Raw genomic sequence first — 25,178 nt, 5'->3', positions numbered from 1 at the left:
TAAAAGAGTAATTTTAGCCCTTAAAGATTTTCCAAGGAAAGCTATAATATGAATGTCTCAGCATATTTTTTATTAATATGAATTAGAGAGTCCTATGGATGAATTAAATATTCAACATTTTTCTGCTTGCTATACAATATGTACAACTTAAAAATAAAAGAAAAACTAGCATTTTCCTACTTGCTTCAAAATATTTAAATACCTTCTATAATCTTTTGGCCTTTGAGAGTGTTATTTTTAGGTATGTAAAAAAATAGAATGACCACAAGGAAATTAACCCCTCTAAAATCAGTTCTTAGTTCTTCTTGCTAGAAGTCTCTAAAATAAAACCTAAACCCAGATTTCTTTTCAGAATTTTTAAGGTTTCTACACACTTAGATCAAATAAAAATTTAAAACAACAACAAAACAGGAATTTTTATAGTCCCTGGCAAGCTCTAAGGCCAGTGTACCATCAATATAATCAACTAGAGGCTTGGTGCATGAAATTCATGCATGGGTAGGGTCCCTAGGCCTGGCCAGCAATCAGGGCCAATCTGAGGGGCTTACTGGTAGGGCAATGGTGGGGCCCCTCTGGCACCATTGGCTGGTCAGGTGCTGCCCGCTTGCAGGTCCCATCCCCTGCCACCACTGCTGCTGGTCGCCTCCCTCTGCGGGGCGACCAGTGGACGATCAGGGGGGCCCCTGCTGGCACCTGCCTTGGCTGGCCTGGGGCCTGCAGGCTGGGGGCAGCTGCTGCATTGAGTGTCTGCACCCTGGTGGTCAGTGCACATCATAGCAACCAGTCATTCCACCAGTCACTCTGCTGTTTGGTCAATTTGCATATTAGGCTTTTATTACCTGGTATATAGGATTAATTTTATTTCCATAGAATCAACCAAGTTCTACAAAAACTAAGCGCCTATTGTGTGTAGAAATTAAACTAAATACTGGTATCTGGAACCCCAGAAATTTCATTGTTTGAAAAATAAAAATGCAGTTGACAAAATCTATATATTCTACTGCCTACCAGCCAGGGTAAATCAAGGCAACACATACCATTCTTGAAATTAATTTTTAAGTCATGATAGAGTTAGAAATCATGAATTAAATAATGAATTAAAGCTCTACAAACAGAAAAACTAGAAATATTACATTTATTTATGGTTTTATTAATTTACTAGAGGCCCGGCGCACAAAATTCATGCATGGGAGGGGTGGTCCCTTCAGCCCAGCCTGCACCCTCTCCAATACAGGACCCTTTGGGGGATGTCTGACTGCCTTTCGCAATCCGGGACCACTGGCTCCTAACCGCTCACCTGCCTGCCTACCTGATTGCCCTTAACCCCTCTGCCTGTCTGATCGCCCCCAAGCACCTCTTCCTGCCTGCCTGATCACCCCTAACTGCTCCCCTGCTGGCCTGATCACCCATAACTACCTCTGCCTCGCCCCACACCTGGGACCCAGGATTCCCTCCTCTGACCAGTCGCAGGCACCCAGGAAACCGGGCTTCTCTCCCTCTGGCTGGCTGCAGGCACCCAAGACCTGGGCTGGCTTTGCCCAGGCTAGCAGCAGCTGCAGGGGACTGTGGGCAGGTGGCTTCGCCTGGGCCACAGCCGCAGGTGCCTGGGACTGTGGGGCAGGTGGTGTGTCCCTCTCCCAGGCCACAGGAGCAGGTGCAGTCGTTGGCACCCAGGACCGCAGGGCAGGCGGTTTGTCCCTCTCCCGGGCCTCAGCCTGGCTGGTCCACATTCTTCTCTCAAGAGCTCATTTGTGCCCGGCTGGTACCCATTCCTCTCTCCCCAGTGTTGAGTGTCTGAGCCATTACAGCGTGATGGCATGAGGGCGTGACAACCAGTTACATATTAGCTCTTTATTATATAGGATTCATCCATTGTTCACGTAATATGTATTAAGTATACCTCTGTGCCAGATACTCTGCTAAGCACTTTATATAACTTATTACAACAATGTTCAAAAAAATCTTATGATAAAGGTATTATGATATATATTGTACAGTTAAGAAGCTAGTACTCCCAAGTTAAAAATCTTGTCATGATTAACTTAATCTTTTGTCTGTGTGTGTGTGTGTGTGTGTGTGTGTGTGTGTGTAGCTATTAAGTTCCAATCCATTCATTCTTTAAAAATTTACTTCGTGTTTGTTCCTGCCCTCTTGAATTTCATAAGGGAGACCAGTAACTCCCTTAGGTTCAGGTAAGTGGGACCCCTGGCCCAGGCTCTGCTCTTCAAGGGGCTATAGACATTGAAGGACCAGCTTTCCTCAAAATTGTCAAAGCCCCCTCCTATGCCTGGGGCCTGCAGAGGCAGCAGTCTTGTCCAAAAGGACAGTCTCAGGCTCAGATTAGGTCCTGTGAGGTCCCTGCTCCCTGTCTCTCCCCTTCAGCCATTTTTCAATTCTATCCCATGCCTGGAGTCAAACAGAGGCCCCTAGAAAGCTCCAAAACATATGCCCATGAGATCACCTCAGAGCCCCAGGCTGGGCTTTATTTCCTGAAGTGTAACTTGGAGAGAGAATTACACCCTATAGGCCCATGGTTGGCAAACTGTGGCTCGCGAGCCACATGCGGCTCTTTGGCCCCTTGAGTGTGGCTCTTCCTAAGCCTTAGGAGTACCCTAATTAAGTTAATAACAATATACCTACCTATATAGTTTAAGTTTAAAAAATTTGGCTCTCAAAAGAAATTTCAATCGTTGTACTGTTGATATTTGGCTCTGTTGACTAATGAGTTTGCCGACCACTGCTATAGGCCCATGTGCCATTTCTTTCACAGGACTACATAAAATTGGGCTTCCAGAATGGCCTTGACAAGCTAATTGTGTACCAGTACGATGTTAAAAGACAATCAGACACAGGGTGAGTTAAGGGACCTGACAACAGTGAACTATTGACCCTTTGATGTGAGCTCATGGGTTGGATCAATATTCAGATTCATGTGTCAGATCTCATACACCCATTTTCTTACCACCATGCTGCCTCTGGTCCGCAACATCTGAGGATGCTAACAAGCCTATTTTCCTCTGTGTGCCCCTCACTAACCCTCCACTGGCTCTATGCCATGTGTAGGGGAGTCCTCTGTGGCAGTTGCACCTAATTTATTAAAAAGATTTTGAGACTGTTGTCTTACAAAGCCAAAGAGTCCTGATCTATGTACTATTTTGCCTCTCATGCATGTGGTGACATGTTGTATAACACTTTCCCAGGTCAGTCTTAACCATGTTAGGCAAAGAATAACCATCCTTTGCTCAAATGGGACCACTCTTCTCATTTCACCCATTTGGTAAACATGATTCATTGCAATCTGCTGAATTTAGAGGGGCCAGTTTAGTAAATTATCCTATACAATAAAGAGGTAATATGCAAATTAACCCTAACACCCTTTAAGCTCCGAGGAATTGTAGTTGTTGAAAATATAAATATTCCCATTTTATAGGAGGTGAACATCATACTTCCAGAAAACTCTGCTTGGTATGAGAGGTATAAATTTGACATCCCTGTCTTTCATTCGAATGGCAAATTTCTGATGATGTATCAAGTAAACATCTCAAAACTTGAAAAATAGCTCTAGAAACTTGAACAGGCTGATGGAAGCCCTTGTCATTTTCCACCCTCGCTGTCAAAAGGCATCTTCCTGAGGACGTGACCACAGCCTTGGACTCCTTTTGTCAACTGTCACACAGCCTTGAGGAGGTTCTGAACTTAATGGTGCCAAATGAATGTTAACAAAACTCTTCTGATTGATGGAACTACTAATGTGAGAACTGTTTACCTTTTGGCATTTTATAAAATAAGAGGAGCATATTGGCAGAGACAGGATGATGGATGATGGCAGAAATCATTAGCTTTATTTCTTTTTCTCTTTTGTATTAATATGGAAGCATTTCACATTCCTAGTGCCATATAGAGGAAGACGGCTCTACATACCTGCTGCTGCCCTAAGAGCTTAACTTTTTAATGAAAGAATAAATGCTCTTCCTCTCAGGAGATAAAGTGAAATGTGAACTGTGAACAACTGTGCACAGTCAATAAATGTATGTTTTACTTTAAAAATTTTTAAAGAAAAAATGTAACTAAAATAAATATTCCCTGTGCACAAGACTCAGTATTATATCATTCATTAGGTGCAGTTGTGGCAGGCCTTGGACCTTTTCTGTTAACTAATAGAATTAGAAGATCATGTGATGTTGGGGTAAGAGTATTTTAACTTGTGATTTAGGATGCTGGTTCCATTGTGGGTATAATTATACAAAGCTAAGAATCCAGGGAATAATTGCCAGAGGAGTTGGAAAGAAGATTTTATATGAAAGTGCCCACCTTGGTCCTGAAAAAAACACACACACAGGCAACATAGTCTGGAGCATAGAAACCCAAACACAACTCACTGAAATCAGAGAGGACAAAGTTGATATTAACTATGTAAAACATTGTATGTACCGTAAGAAGGTTTTCAATCAAGTAAAGGAGGTATGCATAAGTTGTAATATATGCAGTATATATAATATGTATATATAATATATATATATATATATATATATATATATACAAATTTCTTTTGCCAGAAATTTAATTTTATATATATACTAGAGGCTCAGTGCACAAAAATTTGTGCACTTGGGATGAGGGGGGTCCCTCAGCCCGGCCTGTGCCCTCTCACAGTCTGGGACCCCTCAGGGGATGACCACCTGCTGGCTGAGGTCCGCTACCCAGGGGACTGGGCCTAAGATGGCAATCAGACATCCCTCTGGCAGACCGGCAGACCTCGGAGGATGTCCACTTGCAAGCGGGGAGCAGGTCTAAACTGCAGTTGGACATCCTTAGCACTTCTGAGGAGGCAGGAGAGGCTCCCACCACCAACACTGTACTGGCAGCCATCAGCCTGGCTTGTGGCTGAGCAGAGCTCCTCCCATGTGAGAGTGCCCTGACCACCAGAGGGCAGCTTCTGCATTGAGCGTCTGCACCCTGGTGGTCAGTGTGTGTCATAGTGACCAGTCATTCCCAGTCCTTCTGCTGTTAGGGTCAATTTTCATATTACCCTTTTACTATATAGGATAGAAGCCTGGTGCACGGGTGGGGCCAGCTGGTTTGCCCTAAACGGTGTCCCGGATCAGGGTGGGGGTCCCACTTGGGTGCCTGGCCAGCCTGGATGAGGGGATCCCCACTGGGGTTCCTGGCCAGTCTGGGTGAGGGGCTGAGGGCCGTTTTCAGGCTGGCAGGCAACTGAAGCTCCCAGCCTCTCCTTTTTATCTGTTTTTTTGTTTTTATTCTGGGATTTATTTACCTTCTATAGCTGTCACTGGAGCTGAGAGCCGGCTCCAGCTCTGAAGCTGCGGCTTGCTGAAAGCAGGTACTGGGTTTGTTTGGCTTCTATAATTGAAACATTGTTGCCATCACTGCCACTCTAAGCTCTGAGGCAAAAGCTGGCTGAAAGCAGGTATCTGGGGCTTGTTTAGCTTCTATAATTGCAACATTGTTTCTTAGAGTGCAGCTCAGAGCCCAGCAGCGGCAGGCGGGGAACCTTGGCTTCCTCCATCACTGGAGCAAGCAAGCCTCCTGTTTGCTTCAGCTGCCTGGCTGCCGGCCGCCATCTTGGTTGGCAGTTAATTTGCATATCACCCTGATTAGCCAATGGGAAGGGTAGTGAAGTTACGGTTAATTACCATGTTTGTCTATTATTAGATAGGAGATATATATATATATATATAAATTTCTGACAAATAAAAGTTGTCTAGTTTAGAATCTTGATAGAAACAAAAACAAAAGTCTTCCACTAAAAATTCCCAAAGCCTTGTCATCAAAAAGTTTAGGGTATAAATTTTTATTTTTTGTATACATATTCCTATAGGTGCCTGACAGAGCAAGTATATTCAATTGAGGCTTCATAGTAGAATTCCTCAGGTAAATCATAAGCATAATATACAAATATATTTCTAATGAAAATATAAATGTAATGGTTCTTTTAGTATTTTTTAACATTTTTTGATGTCTCAACTCATTTAGGGTATTAGTCTTCCTGACACTATTATTAAAAGTGTAGATATATAGATAGCTATTCTTTAAAAATTTGACCTCAAGGGAAATTTAATCTGTACTTTTCATGCTTTGTTTTGACCCTTTGTACAGTTCAAATCTTATCAAGAAAGTTCTAATGTAATGTACAGAATGATCCCCAAATTTTCAATCCCTTCCTTTTTACAGAAAAAGGAGATTTTGTAGACATAATTAGTTACAGACCTTAAGGGCAATTACCCATGATGGTCCATGTTTAGCCAATGTAATCATATGAGCCCTTAAATGCAGAAAATTGTATTCATATGGAGTCTGAGAGATGCCACAGAAAGAGAAGTCAGAGAGATTCAAAATGTGAGAAAGACACTTCTGCTGTTACTGAAAGGAGCCACATGAAAAGAATGAGAAGTAACCGAGGGAGCTGCTAGGAACAAAAACTAGCCACTTTCTGATAGCCAGCAAGGAGATAGGGGCTTTAGTACTATAACCTCAAGGAAATAAATTTGGTCAACAACCTGGATGAGCTTAGAAGTAGAATTTTCCTCAGAACATCCAGATAAGACCCAGCCAAGACAACACAGTAATGTTGGCTTTGTGATGCCTTGAGCAGAGAGTCCAGCTTAGCCACACTGAGCCCAGAGTCCTGACCCTTAATCCTCTGAGGTAATGCGCATGGTTTTAAGCAGCAATTGAAAGCTCACACATTCACAACTCTCTTCCATTGTAAAGCCCTGTTTGCTGTAAGGGAGCCTATCTTTCCCCTTACCTTTATGAAATTGGCTTTCACAATAGATTATAGGTCATTATAAATCCAGCCTTTACTTCATGGCTACACTAACTTCCAAAATGGAGTTTTTTCCTTTCCTTTCTATTCCACCAATTCTTTTGAGGAGAAGGTCAAAATTAGAAGAGCAGTTTCTGTTCTTGTCTTTTGGGACATGAAGTAATCAGTAATACAAGTCAAGAACCTGTTTTACTCTGATTCTAGCCAACTGAGGCTTCCAGCAGATGTCCAGCAAGTCCCTCATTTTGCCTCTGTGCCAGTTCCATAATTTGTGTCAGGAACACATCATCCTTTTCCTCCCCATCTGTTAGTCTGTCACCTTCAAATGTAAGATTTATAAAGAAGCAGCATTTGTATTTGACTCAGACATGATAATGATGTTACTTCAGCACTTCTTCCCTTTTACCTTTTCAAAAATGGTCCCTACTTTGAAGTCATTTTAACACTGAGTCATAGAGACTTAGATTTCATTAGGTTGTTAATCCCACAAACCTGGTTGTAGGACCTCAGTCCTTCTTATATCAAGTTATATTTACTGCTCTCTTCCAAAAGGCTCTAGTCTCAAGCAGACTTACAAAGAACAAATCTTACCCAGGACCAAGCTGGAGCCACATTCAAGGCTAAATCAAATCTGGATGCCCTAACCCTATCAGAATCACCTTCCTAAAATTGTTTCCACTCTACAGTTTATTGGGAGTGACCAGCACTAGCAATGACTGTTACAAACTTTATAGGGAAGCTACTTAGTTTGTGGTCCTTTAGATTTTTATCCCTTACTAGCTAGATAGCTACAAAGATTATATGAGCACTTCTCTTCTTCAGTACAGCTGTGTCTCATAAATCTATAAATTGTAGGTTTATTTATAATAACCAGTTTTAACAAGCCAGAAATTATCTGCTAAAAAGATACCTGGTCAGTATATAGCAGCTCCTTGGAGACCTTCATTTATCTTCCAGCTGGTAAATTCCACCAGAATATTCACAAAATGTCTTGCCTTGAGGGAAATGAAGAAACAGAGCTGCAGTCTTACTTTTCTTTCAGCTCCCAATTATAGTCAAAACCACTGTTCCCCTTTGAGGTTCAGAATCTGTCTTTCCTTTAAAAGAATCCTTTCTCAAGGGCCAAAGTTTCCACTCCCTCTCTCACTTCATTACAATTTGACCTCTGACGCCGCCTGCTTCCTCAATTCATCACCCCTAACTATCTAACCTAGATCTATACTCTCAGTATGGAAAAAGTCAAGGCTTATTTTATATTGTTTCATTTTTGTTTTGTTGATGTTGTTTTATCCAAGAGGCTCCTAACACCATGAAGATGAGTGGATATTTAAAAAGTATACTGGCATTAGGAGAATATATGTACATCTCCATTGTCAGTTACAGCCCCAATGCATTCAGGGATCCAGCATATATTAGAATATGTCTTCCTGATGTTGGTTCCTGCTCTCATGATTTATGTGTCTATTTTCACTGGTTCCAATTGCTTATTTCCTTTGTGAATGCATTCCAACAACTCCTTAGGACCTCCGTGAGATTAAACATTACCAACTTATGCAAATCACCTCACATGTATTACCCATATGCTGAAAATTGGTATGTGATAGACCTCTGAGATCATAGATTTTATTCCTTAGCCTCTCCTAAGTAGTTTATGATTACTACTAGACAGTATTCAAGTGATATCATTTTCAGGCAAAAAGAAAATACTAATATATTCTTCTTGGTTCTTGGGAAGTAAGCTAATTTCATAGTTAAGGGTTCAGGCTTTTGATGTTATGACTCAGACTCCCTTTTTCAGGACCACTTGTAATATTTGAATTCACTTGAAAATATACCCTTTCAGTACTTCATTTTTTTTGTTCAAACCACTTTGCCAAGTTCTCTAAGAATCTTGGAAACCCTCTTCCAAAAATATCATTTACCTCCATATAAATTAGTAGCAACAACTAGCATCCAGCAGATTAGGCTAGGTAAGGGCAGGTGTCTGTTACATCCCATACTCAATGAGCACATCTCTCAGTGGATCACAGATCTACAGGCCTCATTAGGGAGTCCACAACCAACCATCACTACTTTCTAAGAACACTGTTGGATTCCTGGAATTAATGGAACTCAGGGAACGTTATTACACTGGTACATTGTTTTTCCCAGAAATCTATATTCCCTGTAACAGAACATTCTTGATTTTAGAACTCCAGTAGAGCTGTTTATTCTGCTACTCTCCTTACATCACTTCTCTAAACTATCTATCTGTATGACTTTCTTTTGATTTCCAAATGTTCTTTCATCCTTATTTCACAGAGCATGAACATGCCCTAGTGTCAACCTTGATGTAACAAGTCCCATGTGTATTAGTTAGGAAATTAAAGAGTTGTTATCTTCATTTCTGAGTCATGAGTCTCCATTCTCTGAATAGATTTTTATAGATTTTTATAAATTCAATTCCCTTAGACTCTTGTACTATTTCTTCTTTCTCTAGTGCTTACTCCATTATACGAGATGAGTCATGTTTGGCAAAATGAACACTTACCCTAGTATCAAAACTACATGCACTTGATATTTTCTATAAATGTGACCCTGGGCATCTATTTCTCCTCTAAAAATAGGAATAATTATTTGTATATCTTAGAGTAGTTGTAAGCTAAAATAAGACAATAGGTATGATTTTAAAACTATAACACACTATAAAAATGCTTGACAGTCATAATTTAGTAACCTCTCATTCATTCACTCATGCATACATTCATGTATTAAAAAATATATTAAACTCTATATAATTCCCTTTCACTCCAGTACAAGCAGGTATTGAGGAACTTGAAACTTTCTTGTCTTAGAGATTTTGTGCACCAAACCCAAAACTATTGAAAGACAGTGCTTTATCCTGTTTTAGTTAGCCCATCTTACAAAAATATTATGTTTTCAAAGAGCACGAAAATAAAAGAAGATATTTATCACAGATTAAAATAAATTTGAAACAGGATGAATTCCATTCTTATGTACTTTAGGGAAGTAGATAGGCTTGTTGGTAAAACTCTGAAGAAATGCTTGTGCTAAGCTTCTAAAGAATCACCACCCAGCCCAGCTAGTGTGGCTCAGTGGTTGAGTGTTGACCTATGAACCAGAAAGTCACAGTTGGATTCTGTCCAGAGCACATGCCCAGATTGCAGTCTTTATCCCCAGTGGAGGGCATGCAGGAGGCAGCCAATTGATGATGTTGCTTTCTCATCCATGTTTCTTTCTCTCTCTCCCTCTCCCTTCTTCTCTCTCTAAAAATCAATAAAAACATATTTTTTAAAAAAAGAATCAGCACCCAAAGAGTATCCAATGCACTCACCAAGGAGTACTGCGATGGTTAATTTTATGTGTCAACTTGATTGGCCTAAGAGATGCCCAGATATCTGGTAAAATATTATTTCCATGTGTGTCTGTGAGGGTGTTTCCAGAAGAGATTAACATTTGATTCAGTAATAAACTGAGTAAAACATATCCAAACTCAGCAATGTACATGGCATTATCCAATCGGTTGGAGGCCCAAATGAGAAAGAAGGAAAAGGAAAGGTGAATTCTCTCTCTTTTGGGCTTTGACATCTATTTCTCCTGCCCTTGTACATGGGAGCTCCTGGTTGTTGGGGCTTCATACTAAGTCTGAATTATACCTCTCACTTTGCCAGTTCTCTAGCTTGCAAATGGCAGATGGTGGGACTTCTCAGCTTCTATAACCACTTGGGCCAATTCCTATAATAAATCTCCTTTTATATCTATTTCTTGATAGGTCTTCTTTGTTCTGCTTCGGTAGAGAACCCTGAGTAACAACAAGTACCAATCATTTTTAAGCATCAGAAGAGCCTCTGTCAGGTGAATCAGTGAGCATTATACCTTAGTTAGCACTTAAAGGTAGAAAATATATAGGTTTTGATGATTAATATATATGTAGCAAAAACATAGCATATATCCTATGACACTAGACTTGTTTCTTTGGCTGCCTAGGCCCTCATCAGGCTATGGTGATCAAATAAAATTTTATTATCTGGCTGCTTTTGAGAATCACCCTTCTTGGGTTCTAAAATGAACTTCAGAATTAATTTCCTGTTTGATGGACTTTTTGGCTCCCAGTTATTTTATTTATTTATTTATCTTTATGACTCCTAGTTAATTGTTAAACCAATATACTCCACAACCATCTGATAGAATATTGTGATGCCATGAGAAAATTATCCTTCTGAAAACTAGAGATGAGAAATGATGAAGATAGATTTCTAAGTAGAAAAGAAAAGCGGAACTCAGAGCTGGGAAAACAGAAATGATGCCAAATTTTCTTAGTAGAAGTGGTGGTGGTGGTGGTGGTGGTGGTGGTGATGTGGTGTACATGTACATATCAGTATATGTAAGTATACATAGATGACATACAAAACATATATTTACTAAAATTATGCAAATTAGTTTCTCTGAATAGAAAGGTTATATTTAAATTCTTCTATTTTCTTTATATTTTCCATATTTTTAACTTTGAACTATAAGCCTGTATCCTATATAATAAAAGCCTAATATGCTAAGTGTCCATTTGTCTGTTTGTCCATTCAACCAATCAAAGCATAATATGCTAATGATATGCTAAGGCCTCTCAACCACTTGCTATGACATGCACTGACCACCAGGGGCCAGACAGTCGACCAGTCAACCAGTTGCTATGACGTTCACTGACCACCAGGGGGCAGACGCTCCACCCAGTAGGTTAGCTTGCTGCTGCTGTCTGGCTGATCAGGACTGAGCAAGACAGGCCAGACACACCCTGAAGCCCTCCTGCATCCAACTACCCCAGCCCCAATTGTGCACCAGTGGGGTCCCTCAGCCTGGCCTTCACCCTCTCACAATCTGGGACCCCTCAGGGGATGTTGGAGAGCCAGTTTCAGCCCAGTACTGCAGGCCAGGCTGAGGGACCCCACTGGTGCATGAATCTGTGCACCAGGCCTCTAGTCATTTTATAGTCAACTAGAACAATAAATGTGATTTTTAGTAATTCCCTTCCGACATTTTCTTATATTACCTCCCACTGATTATCAGGGAACAGTTAGTTGCCAAATACCAGGAAACTAACAGCAATTATCACCAGCTGGCTAGCTGCTAGGAGTAGTCACTGGACTGTAATTCACCCAGCATGAGATAGAAAACCTTGAAGGAATAACGTTGATGATTCATCAAACTTGAAAAACTAACTTCCTGGAATAGCATATATCAAGATGGCTTAGTCACTGGGCCATGGGCATCATTTCCAAAAGTCCCATTCTAATGATTTCAGCAGCATCAGACCTTTAAAAGAGATTGCTGGTAGTCCACTCTATAGATCAGGTTCTTCATATATTTGAGACAATGTCTAAAATTCTAACTAACCATGAAATATAGGAGCTGACAATACTTATATATAAGGTCTTTTTTATTTAATCTCCACTGGATAAAAGGGAACGAAGGGCAGCCCTGGATTGCATACTGACTCTACAAAGAGAACGTATGCTTCTTTTCAAATTCCTGCAATCCAAGTAGGCAGACCAACATACATGTTAATTGACTTCAGGAGACCATAGATATTCATTTTGAGATTTTGAAAAGATACAATAATAGCACCCTTCTTCCCAACTCAAATTCTGATCGAGTTAAAACAGACAAGAGGTTCAGGCAGATAAAAGACCAAATTAGGGAGCTATCTGCGGTAAAGGAGGGTTACTTATATCAACCCAGAATTGAACAGATTTACAGGTTTACTAACTTTGTTAGAAGTGACCCCAGTGCTGGACTCACCATGGGGGCAGAAGCTGCCACTGCTTAATTGTTAGATGGAGAAGCAGAGCAGAATGTGCTCTCTTTGGGCAGAGTTATATTACAGCGGTGGTTCTCAAAGTGAGGTTCCTAGACCAGCAGCATCAGCATTTTCTCTTTTCAAGGTCTCTAATATAATAACTCACTCCACATTTGTGGGGAGAATTGAGAGAAGGGGAGTATCAAAAAGGCTAAGATGTTTGACTACTAGAACCCCTCCACATACAAGGAATGATCAAGAATAGGCAAGAAGCATTTCCCTATAATCTTCTTTAGCTATTGGTTCTCTTAATCCATTCATTTTAAACATTAAGATTATGTTCCCTTTGATGGTGATTAAAAGAGAAACATGACAATTTGCTTCTTTTATTCATGAGGTCACTTCTTCCCTTACCAACTTTTGCTTCTTTTAGTACCTTCCTGGGATCATTGGTGAATAGTGCAGGTTCTGTTTCTTAAAGTTTATTAAAAAGATTTAAAATACTAATTAGTGAAATTGGTTGAGAAAATTTTGGAACTATGACTGATCCCTCCAAAATGAAAAGTTTAGAGCTAATACTAATAAATATGAAATGCACAGGGCTATCTGCAGACTACTTTTTATGACAAGGAAGAGAAAAATATTCATTTGTAGCTCCAGAAATTTTTAAAACTTAACTCAGAAAATTTATCTAAAGTCCCACAATCAAACTTGCAAATCAAACTTGAAAAATCTACTTGTAAAATTTCATATAATGATCTACTAGCCGGACAACGACTCTTTTTTATTTAATCAGAGAAATGATCTGTGGTACAAAATATTTTTAACAGTCCAGTAATTCATGTGAATAGTAAAATTGTAAAACTTGGAATTATTATAAAACTGCACACTGTCCAAACAGAAGGCACAGGGCCACCTCAAGTTGAATCAGATAATTTTCTCCTTGTGTACGAACCAGACAATTACCATGGAGGATTGGTCATTTCGCATTCCATTAAGAATTACCTCCAAGGTCATTTTATACCTAAAGGCAACAGTGTGCTCTAACTTCTATTTTCCATCTCAAATTATATCCACTTATATTGTGCATAAATTCTCTAAGAGTCTACAAAAAGGATCAAATGTCAAATTGGGATAGTCTAATAATAATAGCAGAGATTCCAAAATCTGAAAGAAATTTCCTCATATTTTTATATTCCATGGAAGAAATTAAAATACAAAGATTAAATCCTAGTATAAATTAAAGGCATCAAAATCCAAATGAATAAAGCTGAATATTGAACCATCTTGTTCTTTTTAAATAAGAAGCCTAAAGAAATAAAATTCTCAAATGTCTTATTATGCTGGGTCTTAGTCGGAGAGGGTTACTGATGCTCCTATAGAATTGGGGCTCTTTCACAGCCACAGATTAGAGGTCTTCCAAGGAAGTGGTGTAGCCCCTTTAGAACCTTAACACATAAATTTGTTTCTCAATGGACCATTTTTAAATTACCAATAAGATGACAGAAGGAAACCATACAATATGGCAAGTAGATAGCTGAGAGGCTCTCTAGTAAAAAACAAACACTTCTAGATAAAGCATACTTTTTAATACATTGTTAAAATTATAGGAACTGAGAGAAATCTCCAATTTACAACCTCTTTGTACAAACAAAACAAAATAAAACTCATGAGCTGAAACCTGAATAGAAAGTGGTTATTGATAAGTGAAGGTGAAAGGTATAGGTAGGGTTGCCCATATTATTCTCCAAACACAGCACTAAACTTTGGACCTATGGTTAGATGAGGGAGCTAAAATTGAGAAACCTGCGTCAAATCTGGGGCCTACTTCAATTCCTATAACAAATACAATTCCCTTTTCCCTTACAGAGAATAGTTTCAATTCTGGTGCTTAGGATTCTCACCTGTTAAAAGCAATCACATATGAGTTCATTACAGAATATGAGCAAAACCAGAAAAAAATCAGTAGAATTACAAATTTAGATCTACAAAGACATTAGGATTTTGTTTGTTTTCAAATACAGATTTATTTTAATCATCAATTTTATTGCATAACAACAACCCCAAATGTTTTTGGCTTAATATAAAACATTTTTTTGCAACAATTTTTGTGCATCAGGAATTTAGAGTCTTAGTGGGCTAGCTCATCTCTGCTCTGCTTGGGATCAGTTGGAATTGTTGGGGCAGGAGGAACTACTTCCAAGATGTCTTCTTCCCTGATATGACTGGTGTCTCAATGCTCCTTGTTTTTTTATTCCTTTCACCTGGTGTCTCATCCTCCAAGGCCTTCTCACTTAGTTTGGGCTTCCCAAGCATGGTAGTTTCAAGCATGGCTTCCAAGTAGGGTTGCCATATTCAGCAAATACAAATACAGGACACCCACTTAAATTTCAAGAAAACAAATAATTTTTCTTTGGTATAAAATATCCAAAACGTTGGCTGGGACACACTTATGCTTAAAATTGCTAACAAATTTAATTACAAGAAGTAGTAAGTGGAACTCTTCCAGAACATTCAAGGGCCTTGCTCAGAATTGAAAGAGTGTCATTTCCACTGTAAAATATTGGTCTAAGGCTCTAAGCAATCAAAATATCCATCCAGATTTATGAGGTGGAGAGACAGACTCATTTCTTGCTGAGGTAGTGGCAAGGTCACATTGCATAAGGACATGTGGGATGGGATATATTGCGGTGGCCATCTTTGGAAAATATGGTCTGCCAAAAGAACAAAAATAAATATGTGAGAAAAGATTAAGGAAATAGAATGTGGTAATGCTGGCCTTGTAAAATGAGTCTGAAAACTTTTCCTCTTCTTCAAATTTTTTGGGAAAGTTTGAAAAGAATTGGTATTAATTCTTTAAACATTTGGTTTACCAGTGAAGCCTTCAGGTCCTGGAATTTTGTTTGTTGGGAGGTTTTTGATCACTGATTCAGTCTGCTTACTCATTATTGGTCTGTTCAGATTTTCAATTTCTTAATGGTTTAGTTTTGATAGGTTGTATATTTCTAAGAATTTACCCATTTCTTTGAATTATCCACTTTGTAGGTTTATAATTATTTACGTTACTCTATGATCTCTGTATTTCTGTGGTATCAGTTGTAATGTTTCATCTTTCACTTCTGATTTTATCTACTTGACTCTTCTCTTTTTTTCAATTTTCTTGTTCCTAAAAATCAAACCTTTCATTTATTTTATTTTATTTTTTTCTATTCTCTATTTCATTTACTTCCATTCCAATCTTAGTTACTTCCTTCCTTCTGCTGACCTTAGGCTTAGTTTGTTCTTTTTCTCATTCTCAAGGTGTAAATTAAGGTTGTTTACTTGAGAATTTTCTTTTTCTGTAACTTATCACAATAAAATTTCCTTTTAGAACAACTTGTGTTGCATCCCATAAGTTTTAGTATTTGTGTTTTCCTTTTTGTTTGTTTCATGATATCTTTAGATTTCTCTTTTTATTTTTTCTTTGACCAATTAGTTGTTTAGGGAAATGTTGTTTAATTTTAAAATTAGATAAAAATATATTTATTAAATTATATTACATAAGGATATATATATATATATATATATATATATATATATATACTATATACATATGGAAATATATATACATATCCTATATAATAAAAGGGTAATATGCAAATTGACCCTAAGAGCAGAACAACTGGAAATGACCAGTCACTATGATGTGCACTGATCACCAGAGGGCAGATGCTCAATGCAGGAGCTACCCTCTGGTGGTCAGTGCGCTCTGGTGGTCAGGGAGCTCTGCTCAGCTACAAGCCCCGCTGAAGGCTGTGAGTGCAGCAGTGGTTGCGGGAGAGGTGGGGCAGCAGCGCTAAGGATGTCCAACTGATGGCTTAGGCCCGTTGCCTGGGGAGTGGGCCTAAGCCATCAGTCGGACATCCTCTGAGGGCTCCTGGACTGCCAGAGGGATGTCTGACTGCCAGCTTAGGCCTGATCCCCCGGGGAGTGGGCCTAAGCAGGCAGGTGAACATCCCCCAAGGGTCCAGGACTGTGAGAGGGCACAGGCCAGGCTGAGGGAACCCCTGAGTGCACGAATTTTTGTGCACTGGGTCTCTAGTGTGTATATATATATATATATATATATATATATATATATATATATGTAGAAAAGACTAGCAATGAAACAAAGAAGTGCAAAAATGTGGTAAAATAGAAAACAAAAAGGAAAATTGTGAAAACAAGTAAAAATTATCAATAATCACAATAAAATTAAATGGATTAAACTTGCCAGATATTCTCATATTGGAGGAGAAAAAAAGCTACCTATAAGATAGACACCTATAATATAATAAAATGCAAAGTTTGGTATCAGAGGCTAATAGAATATTATACCAGGAAAATACTAATTAAAAAAAAGCTGAGGTGATTGTCTTACTATCAGACCAGGTTGACTTTAAGCCAATGAACTTGGTTTGTGTACAGCTTGAGCTGCAGGAACAAGTGAAATGCTAAACAAAACTGCTCTGTCACATGACAATCCAAACGCAAGAGTGAAATAAGTCTGTCTGAGAAAGATAAGTATCACATGATCTCACTCATATGTGGAATCTAATGAACAACATAAACTGATGAACAAAAATAGACCCAGAGACATAGAAGCATCCAACAGACTTTCAAACCTCAGAGGGAAGGCAAGGTAGGGTTTGGGGATGAGGGAAGAGATCAACCAATGAACTCTTCTGCGTACATACATAACCCATGGACACAGACAATAGAATGGTGAAGGCCTGGGGTGGGGGATAGGGGCAGGGTGGGAGAGGTCAATGGGGGGAAAAGGGGACATATGTAATACTTTCAACAATAAAGATTTTTAAAATATAAGGCAAGAGATACAGCAGTCCCAGGAAGGTAGCAGCAATGGACCACAAAGTAATTAAGAGTTCATAGTTCCTCAACCTTGTTGGTTGGCCACCTCCTGTAAGGTTATTCTTTTTTTATGCATAAATCTGAGTCACCAATATGTTCATGTCTCACTTGAAGAAACAGGGAGGAAAAGAAGGAAATTCTCTTCATTCTAATGTAGGTGATGAGAAGTTATTTCACTTTTGGTCCCATCCCATTAGTTAGAGCTTGGGTACACATATACAACTGCTTGCAATGGAGGCCAGGAAAGGGAGTCTCTAGCTAAGAGACTTTGTGCCTCTTAGCAAACAGGAAGACACAACAATTATAAAATTAAAAACCCTTAGTAAAATAGTTACAACACATATAAGGTAAGTATAGTATTATAGGGTGATGTAATGAATTGACTATTATAATGAAATATTTCAATATGCTTTTCTTAATAATTGATGGGACATCCAAAAAAATTAATGAAGATATAGTAAATTTTAAAAGTAAAACTGACAATCTGTATTTAATGGACAAAAAATAGAGCTCTGCATCCACAAATTAGAGGTATACAATCTTTCCCAGCATGCATGCTTTATTTACACAATCCACTATACAACAAGTTATGAAAACACTCAACACATTTCAAAAATCACTCCCTTGTTCTGACAGTATGGCTCAGTGGTTGAGCATCCACCTAGGAACTAGGAGGTCATGGTTCGATTCCCGATCAGGGCACATGCCTGGGTTGCAGGTTGGATCCCCAGTTGGGGGCAATGATTTTCTCATCATCATTGATGTTTCTATCTCTCTCTCCCTCCCCTTCCTCTCTGAAATCAATAAAAAAAATGTATTTTAAAAAATCACTCCTTAATTATATATTTTGTGACTATAATGATATTAAATTAGACATTAATATAAAAAGATGCATTTACAGTATAAAAACATACTTTTCAAAACTTTATGAATGAAAATTATAACAAAAATTTATAGGTTAATTCATTTGTAGCCTAAGAAAATCCATACACAAAGGTTTAAGAATGTGTGAAAATATCTTCTCAGAAGAGATTTTTTATACTATTACACTAGACACATCTCACATCTTATTGAATATAGAGGACCTTGGAGAAATTGAATTTCCAAAGAAGAAATGAAGATATATTTAGTATATAATGGATTAGGAAGACCAGGCAATTGGATGACCTCTTTTATAAACCTAAACTTTGTAAGGAGTTGGTAATAGCTTGCATTGCAAATAGCTTGCATTGCAAATATGTATTCCCACTTCCTGTAAGCAAATTATAAACACCATCATTTGTCATAAGACATGCAGTGCCTCCAGTCGAGGAATATACATATGTCACATTGATAATGGTATTTACCACGCCACTTGCTCTGACCAATGGCATATGAGCAGAAGTGATATTCACCATGTCTCCACAACAGCTTTAATAGCCACTGCTTTTCTTGGTCATCTCTCTTACTCTTTTTCCCCTGAGAAAAGCATGTTACAAATAAGCAAAGATCCTTCAGCCTGGATCCTGGAAACAAAAACAAATCTTGAACAGACCCACAGGTGACCTAAAGCAAGTAGCATGGTAAAAATATGTTTCTAAACCATTGAGATTGTGGGATGGTTTGTTATAGCAGTAGACTCAGTCTGACATGAATAAACAGGAAGCCTAAGCATATTCCCTCTAGGTATGATGCCAAAAATCTACATTCTAATGTAGTAACTCCCCTTGTTGTATTTAAATTCACTCAAGAATTCTGGACCTCTGGTATGAACTAACTAAAATCTAATGAGACTAAACTTTGAAAGTAGAATCTTCCCTACTCTACTCTCCTCCACTCAAATAACCAAGTTTTTCTAATGGCTTTTGGCAATATAATTTTGCCTGGAATAACTTTTATTGAATGAGGAATGGTTAGTTTTCTAAATTCAATAAGCTTGGGACCAGAGCTATATCTGTGTGTTCTATAAAGCATTTAAAAAGTAAGTCACTTAGACTCTTGGCATTCAATTAATTAACTTCTGAATTCCACTGTTGAAGTCCTGAATCACCCAAAACACAGGAAACCCTGTAGCTGAGATACAAAAGAAAAGGAGAGAAGGATAAACTGTAGATTTTCATTTATTTAAAGTTTAACAACCAGGGATAAAAGCACTTGATAGTAAGCTTCAATTTCTTTATGTTTTATGTTTGGTAATTTAACCTGCAAAAGAATTTATTCCTTGAATATCAACTTCTTTCCAATGCCTGATAATGTGAGGGGGTTCATGTTGAAATCTGGGGTATTTCTATGTTGACAGTTCATTACTTTTATATCTTAACTAGAGGCCCAGCACTCGAAATTGTGTGTGGTAGCCCATTCCTGCTTGCAGCCCCGCCCACCCGCCCATGCTGCTCTGTGTTTGCTGCCCCGCCCACCTGCCCTCATGGTGATGGATCATTTGGTCATCATGGTCGTCATGGACACTGGCATTTTATATGTATAGACGCTGTCTTTGGTGTTGTCATAAACTCCTGATAGGCTATGTTGAAACAATCTGGCTAAAGACAATATGAAAAGAGAAATAAACTTGGAAATGAATTGTCAGTGTTTATGTAATTGTGATCTAAATTTTAATTTAATATAGAATTTTTGTGTGCAAGTCCATAGCTTTGTGGCAGCAAAATCATATTGTCCATCAGCAGTCCCAGAAAAATACCCAAAAGTGCCTGGTGTGTACAGAAGTGGCTTTATGAAAGTAGAAGCAAGACTGTCTTAGTAAGCTGATGACATTTTTTCTCAAGGGAATAGTCACAAGACTGGTAATACACATCCTTATGAACCCAGTGAACTTAAAGAACAAGAACAGCTAGAATGTTAGGGGAGTTGAACTCTTCTTCACACTCGTGACATTTATTTATATGGGGCAGGAGCTCCACTCTCATTTTACCTCTTCACTTACCCCACCCTCACAGAAGATCTATGAACTGGCAAAAACACATTGGCGTGTTTAGGCCAGCCACTTGCTGGTGAACACTACGAGTAAACTCATTTTCCCATTAGATATAAGCCACATTTACCTATATCAAATTTATCAGTAACGAAGCTTTTTTTTTTTATCTCCTACTTGCCCCCATTTGTCTTATTTTTTAATTGCTTCAGAATTTGAGTAGAAGTGTGATTTTTATTGCCACCCCTACTAGTCTCAACAAGAGTACTAGATGATTAACAGAAATACAAGATTGCAGAACAAAGACAAATTATTGTAAATCAGATAAAGATTTGGAGAGTAGGAAAGATGTAATTTCAGATTTAAAGGTAAATGAGATTAAGAGTTTTAAAAGTAGAGTTATAAACATTTTGGTATATCTCTATTCCCTTATGTATAATCAGCAAAAATTTTCTACTACTATATCTTCCTAATGCAATAAAGACAAAAGAGATATGGAAAAGTCAATGAACTAATTCCAGGGGGTATGACAGTCTTGAAATGTAGGTCCTAAAAAGAAAGGTTCCTGGGTTCCTTGTAATGCAAAACCATTATATTTCTTAATAGCTTAACAAGGATGTGTTGAATATGTGCCAGATTCATGCAAATACAGACATACCCCATTGAACAATGTGACAGTGAAGAGGTATTGAATGAGATCCAATAAGCCATTACTTGCTAACAACATTTCGAGACACTCAATCTGATTCATTGTAAGTCTTCTTCCTCTAAGTAATTTTTCTTGCAATTTCACAAAGAAAACTTAACTTTGTCAGCTACTATGAATGTCATGTTCTTCATATTCTGCCATAATAGTAAGAATCCTAGGAGATATTGCAAGAAACGAGAAATGTCAAGATTTTCCAAGTTATCTGTATCAGATAATAATCTTATACCATTTGACTTGTATGCATATATTAGTATGCCAAGTATGTTTTACTCACAAGTTTAAGTCTATGATATTCCAAACTTGGTATTTTTTCTTATAAACATTAATCTGAAATTTAAATGACTTTTTTCTTCAGTGATTGATTTTTGTTTATACAAGAAGCTATGCTTTACTAATATTTAATTAATGATATTAAACTTCAATATGTTTACTACACAAAAGAGTTAATTTGTTTAGTAAATGTTTATCATATAATTTTCTTTATAATAAGCAGAAATAAGTTCAAGATGCAAGATAAATTTAGTTGTATAGTCAGGCAATGCTTAGGATAATTTTTGTCCTACAAATAATTTGTATTAAGGTTAACTATATACAATGTGTTACTGTTTCATAGGACTAACTCAATATTACATTTAAAAAGTTATCACAATGGAATAGTATGCAGCTATAAAAAAGAAGGATCTCTTACCCTTTTAGATAGCATAGAGCAGGGGTCCTCAAACTATGGCCCGTGGACCGCATGCAAATACAAATATTGTATTTGTTCCCGTTTTGTTTTTTTACTTCAAAATAAGATATGTGCAGTGTGCATAGGAATTTGTTCATAGTTTTTTTTTTTAAACTATAGTCCGGCCCTCCAACAGTCTGAGGAACAGTGAACTGGCCCCCTGTTTAAAAAGTTTGAGGACCCCTGGCATAGAGGGACCTGGAGAAATATTATGCTAAGTGAAATAAGCCAATCAGAGAAAGACAATCACTTATATGTGGACTCTAATGAACAAAATAAACTGAAGAACAAAATAGATCCAGAAAAATGGAAGCATGGAACAGAATGACAAATCTCAGAGGGCATGGGAAAAGGGGATCCTCTTATCTCCCTGTTTTTTCTCCTCCATTTCTATTCATATCTAGCTACCTAGTTATCTGTGTAGCTCTCCTTAGAAGATGAACAACACCATAAAGTGGTGTTGTAATACCTACTGTATCTTTAAAGCTTGAATATCAGTTTAAAATATTTTTAGAAATAAAATAAATCCACAGAAGACTCAGATTTATCTATTTGAGATCATCTATATATATAAAAGCCTAAGCAACCATCACAACCAAATGGACAACTGAACAGGCTGCATGGGGCCTGCAGGGGGGTTAGTGAGGGATGACCAAACGACTGAGCAGCAGGCTGCAAAGATGGCAGCACCCACAGCCAATAAGGAGGGAATATGCTAATTGGCTGCCACGCCCTCAAAGATGGCAGCACCCATAGCCAAAAGATGGCAGCGCCAAGTCCCCTCAGCCCTGCCAGGGTGGCAGGCATGAGGCAAGGCGGGGGTCCGCCTGGGGGTCCGCACACCTGCCTCCAGAGTCCCCCAGTCCCCTCAGGCCCCAGCCGACCAGGGCTGGCCCGAGCTGCAGACAAGCCTCAGATGGCAGCTGCCCAGCCACCCCAGGCCAGCCTGAGGCTCAGGTAACCAGGGCCGGCCAAGGCTTGCGCTGCCAGCAGTGGTAGCAGTAGAGGTGTGATGGGGCATAGCCTTCACCTGACCTCCAGGTCACCTCCCACCCCTGAAAGCTCCCAGCCTGTGAGAGGCGGCAGGCCAGGCTGAGGGACCCCCCCCCCCACCCCTCCAGTGCATGAATTTTCATGCACTAGGCCTCTAGCCCTATATAATAAAAAGGTAATATGCAAATTGTCCCCTCAACCAGGAGTTCGACTGGAGTTTGACCAGGGGGCAGGGCCAGCCCACCAACCTCCCATGGCCTCTGCCCCTGGCCAGCCCCGCCCCTGATCAGGCCCCCCTACCCCAATCAAGGGCAGGGCTGGCCAGCCAACATCCCTCGTCCCTCCCCGCAGCTGGCTGGCCTGATCGGCCCAATCGGGGCGGGCCGGCCAGACCCCACCCATGCACGAATTCATGCACCCGTCCTCTAGTATTTCAAATAAACTTACTACTTCAATAAGACAGATGGAGCACTCTGGGTCAGCATCACAGATTACCAGATTCAGCAGAGAAGTGAAAGTAAAGAATACATAACTAATAAGCCAATTGATAGTGATTACAAATATGTTTCTCTGAACTGAATTGTGTAGCTCTAACCCTCAGTGTGATGAATCTGGAGGAAAGGTCTTTAGGAGGTAAAGTTAAATGATAGCATAAGGGCGGGGCCCTGATCAGATAGGACTGTGGGTTTAAAATAAGAGAGAGAAGCCCTGACCAGTGTGGCTCACTTGGTTAAACAATGTCCCCTCTATGGAAAGGTCTCTGGTTCCATTCCCAATCAGGGCATATGCCCTGGTCATGGGTAAGGGAGGAAACTGATCAATGTCTCTTTATCACTTCTATTTTTCTTCCTCTCCTTCTCTCTCCTGACCTCTCTCTCTCAAATCAATAAAAACATTTTTTTTTTCCTAAAAAGAGGGAGAGGAAAAGCTCTTCGTTTCCCTACTATGTGAGGGCATAGTGAGGAGACAGCCATCTGCGAGAGGAAGAGAGCTTTCGACAGAAACCCAATAGCTGGCATCTTGATCTGGGACTTCCCAGTCTCTGGAACTGTAAAGAGTAAATTTCTATGTTTTAAACCACCCAGTCTATAGTATTTTCCTACGGGAGTTCAAGCAGACTAAGATATATATATGGATGCATAAACCATATTACTAAAAACAGTCAATATTTATTTAATGCTTAACAAATACCCAAATGCTGGCCGCCGCCGCCGAGACCAAGATGGCCGGGAGACTCGCCACCTTCATCAGGGATGCCTGGGCCAAGGAGCCGGTGCTGGTCGCGTCCTGCGTCATCGGGAGCCTCTCTTTGCTTCTGCCCTTCGTCAGCCCCTTCACCAAGTACGCCGTCATGATCAACCAGGTCACACCCTACAACTACCCAGTGCCCGTCCGAGATGATGGGAACATGCCCGACGTGCCCAGCCACCCCCAGGACCCCCAGGGCCCAAGCCTGGAGTGGCTGAAGAAACTGTGAACACCCCCCTTCCCCCCCCCCCCACTGACAGGGAGGTCCCCTCCCCGGTGGCCAAAAAAAACCCCAAATACCCAAATGCTATTTAAAACTAGATACATGTATAATTTTATATACTTTTCACAACAATTATGTAATTGTTTATATGCACAAATACAATACACGGTAAAGCCGGGATTTGAACTCATGCAAGACAGGCGGATAAGTTCAAGTTAACTAACAATGCGGGGAGCAGAAAAAATGAGTATAAATAAACTATTCATCATAGAATACTTTTTAAAACTCTGAAAGAAATTCATTTCAGAAATTGAGATATACAGAAAATATATTTTATGTATATATTTTAAATCATCCATAGATGTCACCTTGCAATTAAAATCTGGTGGTTAGATAAATTTTTAAAGGACAGGATTCTAAATGTTTCATTTTGAAATCTATTTCACTTACTTCTTACCAGCCTTCTTCAGTGCTTAACTTAGAGATATCTTACTGCCTCTATAAGTGCCTCCCACTTCAGCACAAGTGTGTTGAATATTAAATCAATGGGGAAAATTATCCTGCTAAATATCATGGCTTCTATTTTTAGCATACAAACAGATTTCTTATGCATAATATTTAACTGAGCACAACTTTCTTATCGTTTGTTTTTCTTATTTAAAGAACATAATTTTAGATTATCTGAATTGTTTTTGCATTGTATAAAAATACTATATTCATTATTTGAATAGTTCTTCTTCAGTAGATTTTTTCATTTCACATACACACACTTCAAATACAAAGACACACACACACATACTTACCATTATCAGAGAGTTTACATTGGCAACCTACTTAGCATTTATATTATAGAAAAAGAAGAATAATGCAATACAGTAGATCACACATAAAAATTTCCAAAA

At 39.0% G+C, this 25,178-nt stretch overlaps 1 protein-coding gene across 1 annotated transcript; it reads left to right on the top strand.

Annotated features, from left to right (window-relative positions):
• The first annotated feature begins 24,013 nt into the window (after positions 1-24,013).
• Positions 24,014-24,287, top strand: LOC308512815 (NADH dehydrogenase [ubiquinone] 1 alpha subcomplex subunit 3-like). Its single transcript, XM_081082480.1, has one exon. The coding sequence runs from the start codon at positions 24,028-24,030 to the stop codon at positions 24,280-24,282; it is 255 nt and encodes an 84-aa protein (XP_080938606.1). The 5' UTR covers positions 24,014-24,027; the 3' UTR covers positions 24,283-24,287.
• Positions 24,288-25,178: the final 891 nt, after the last annotated feature.

Source organism: Myotis nattereri (genome assembly GCF_964212035.1).
Source record: "Myotis nattereri genome assembly, chromosome: 2".
NCBI classification, from domain to species: Eukaryota; Metazoa; Chordata; class Mammalia; order Chiroptera; family Vespertilionidae; genus Myotis; species Myotis nattereri.
This window is presented reverse-complemented; position numbering and strand designations above follow the sequence as displayed.

Bases quoted from the DNA above. Each gene is read 5' to 3' on its own strand.
- LOC308512815 (XM_081082480.1), top strand. From the start codon at position 24,028: ATGGCCGGGAGACTCGCCACCTTCATCAGGGATGCCTGGGCCAAGGAG.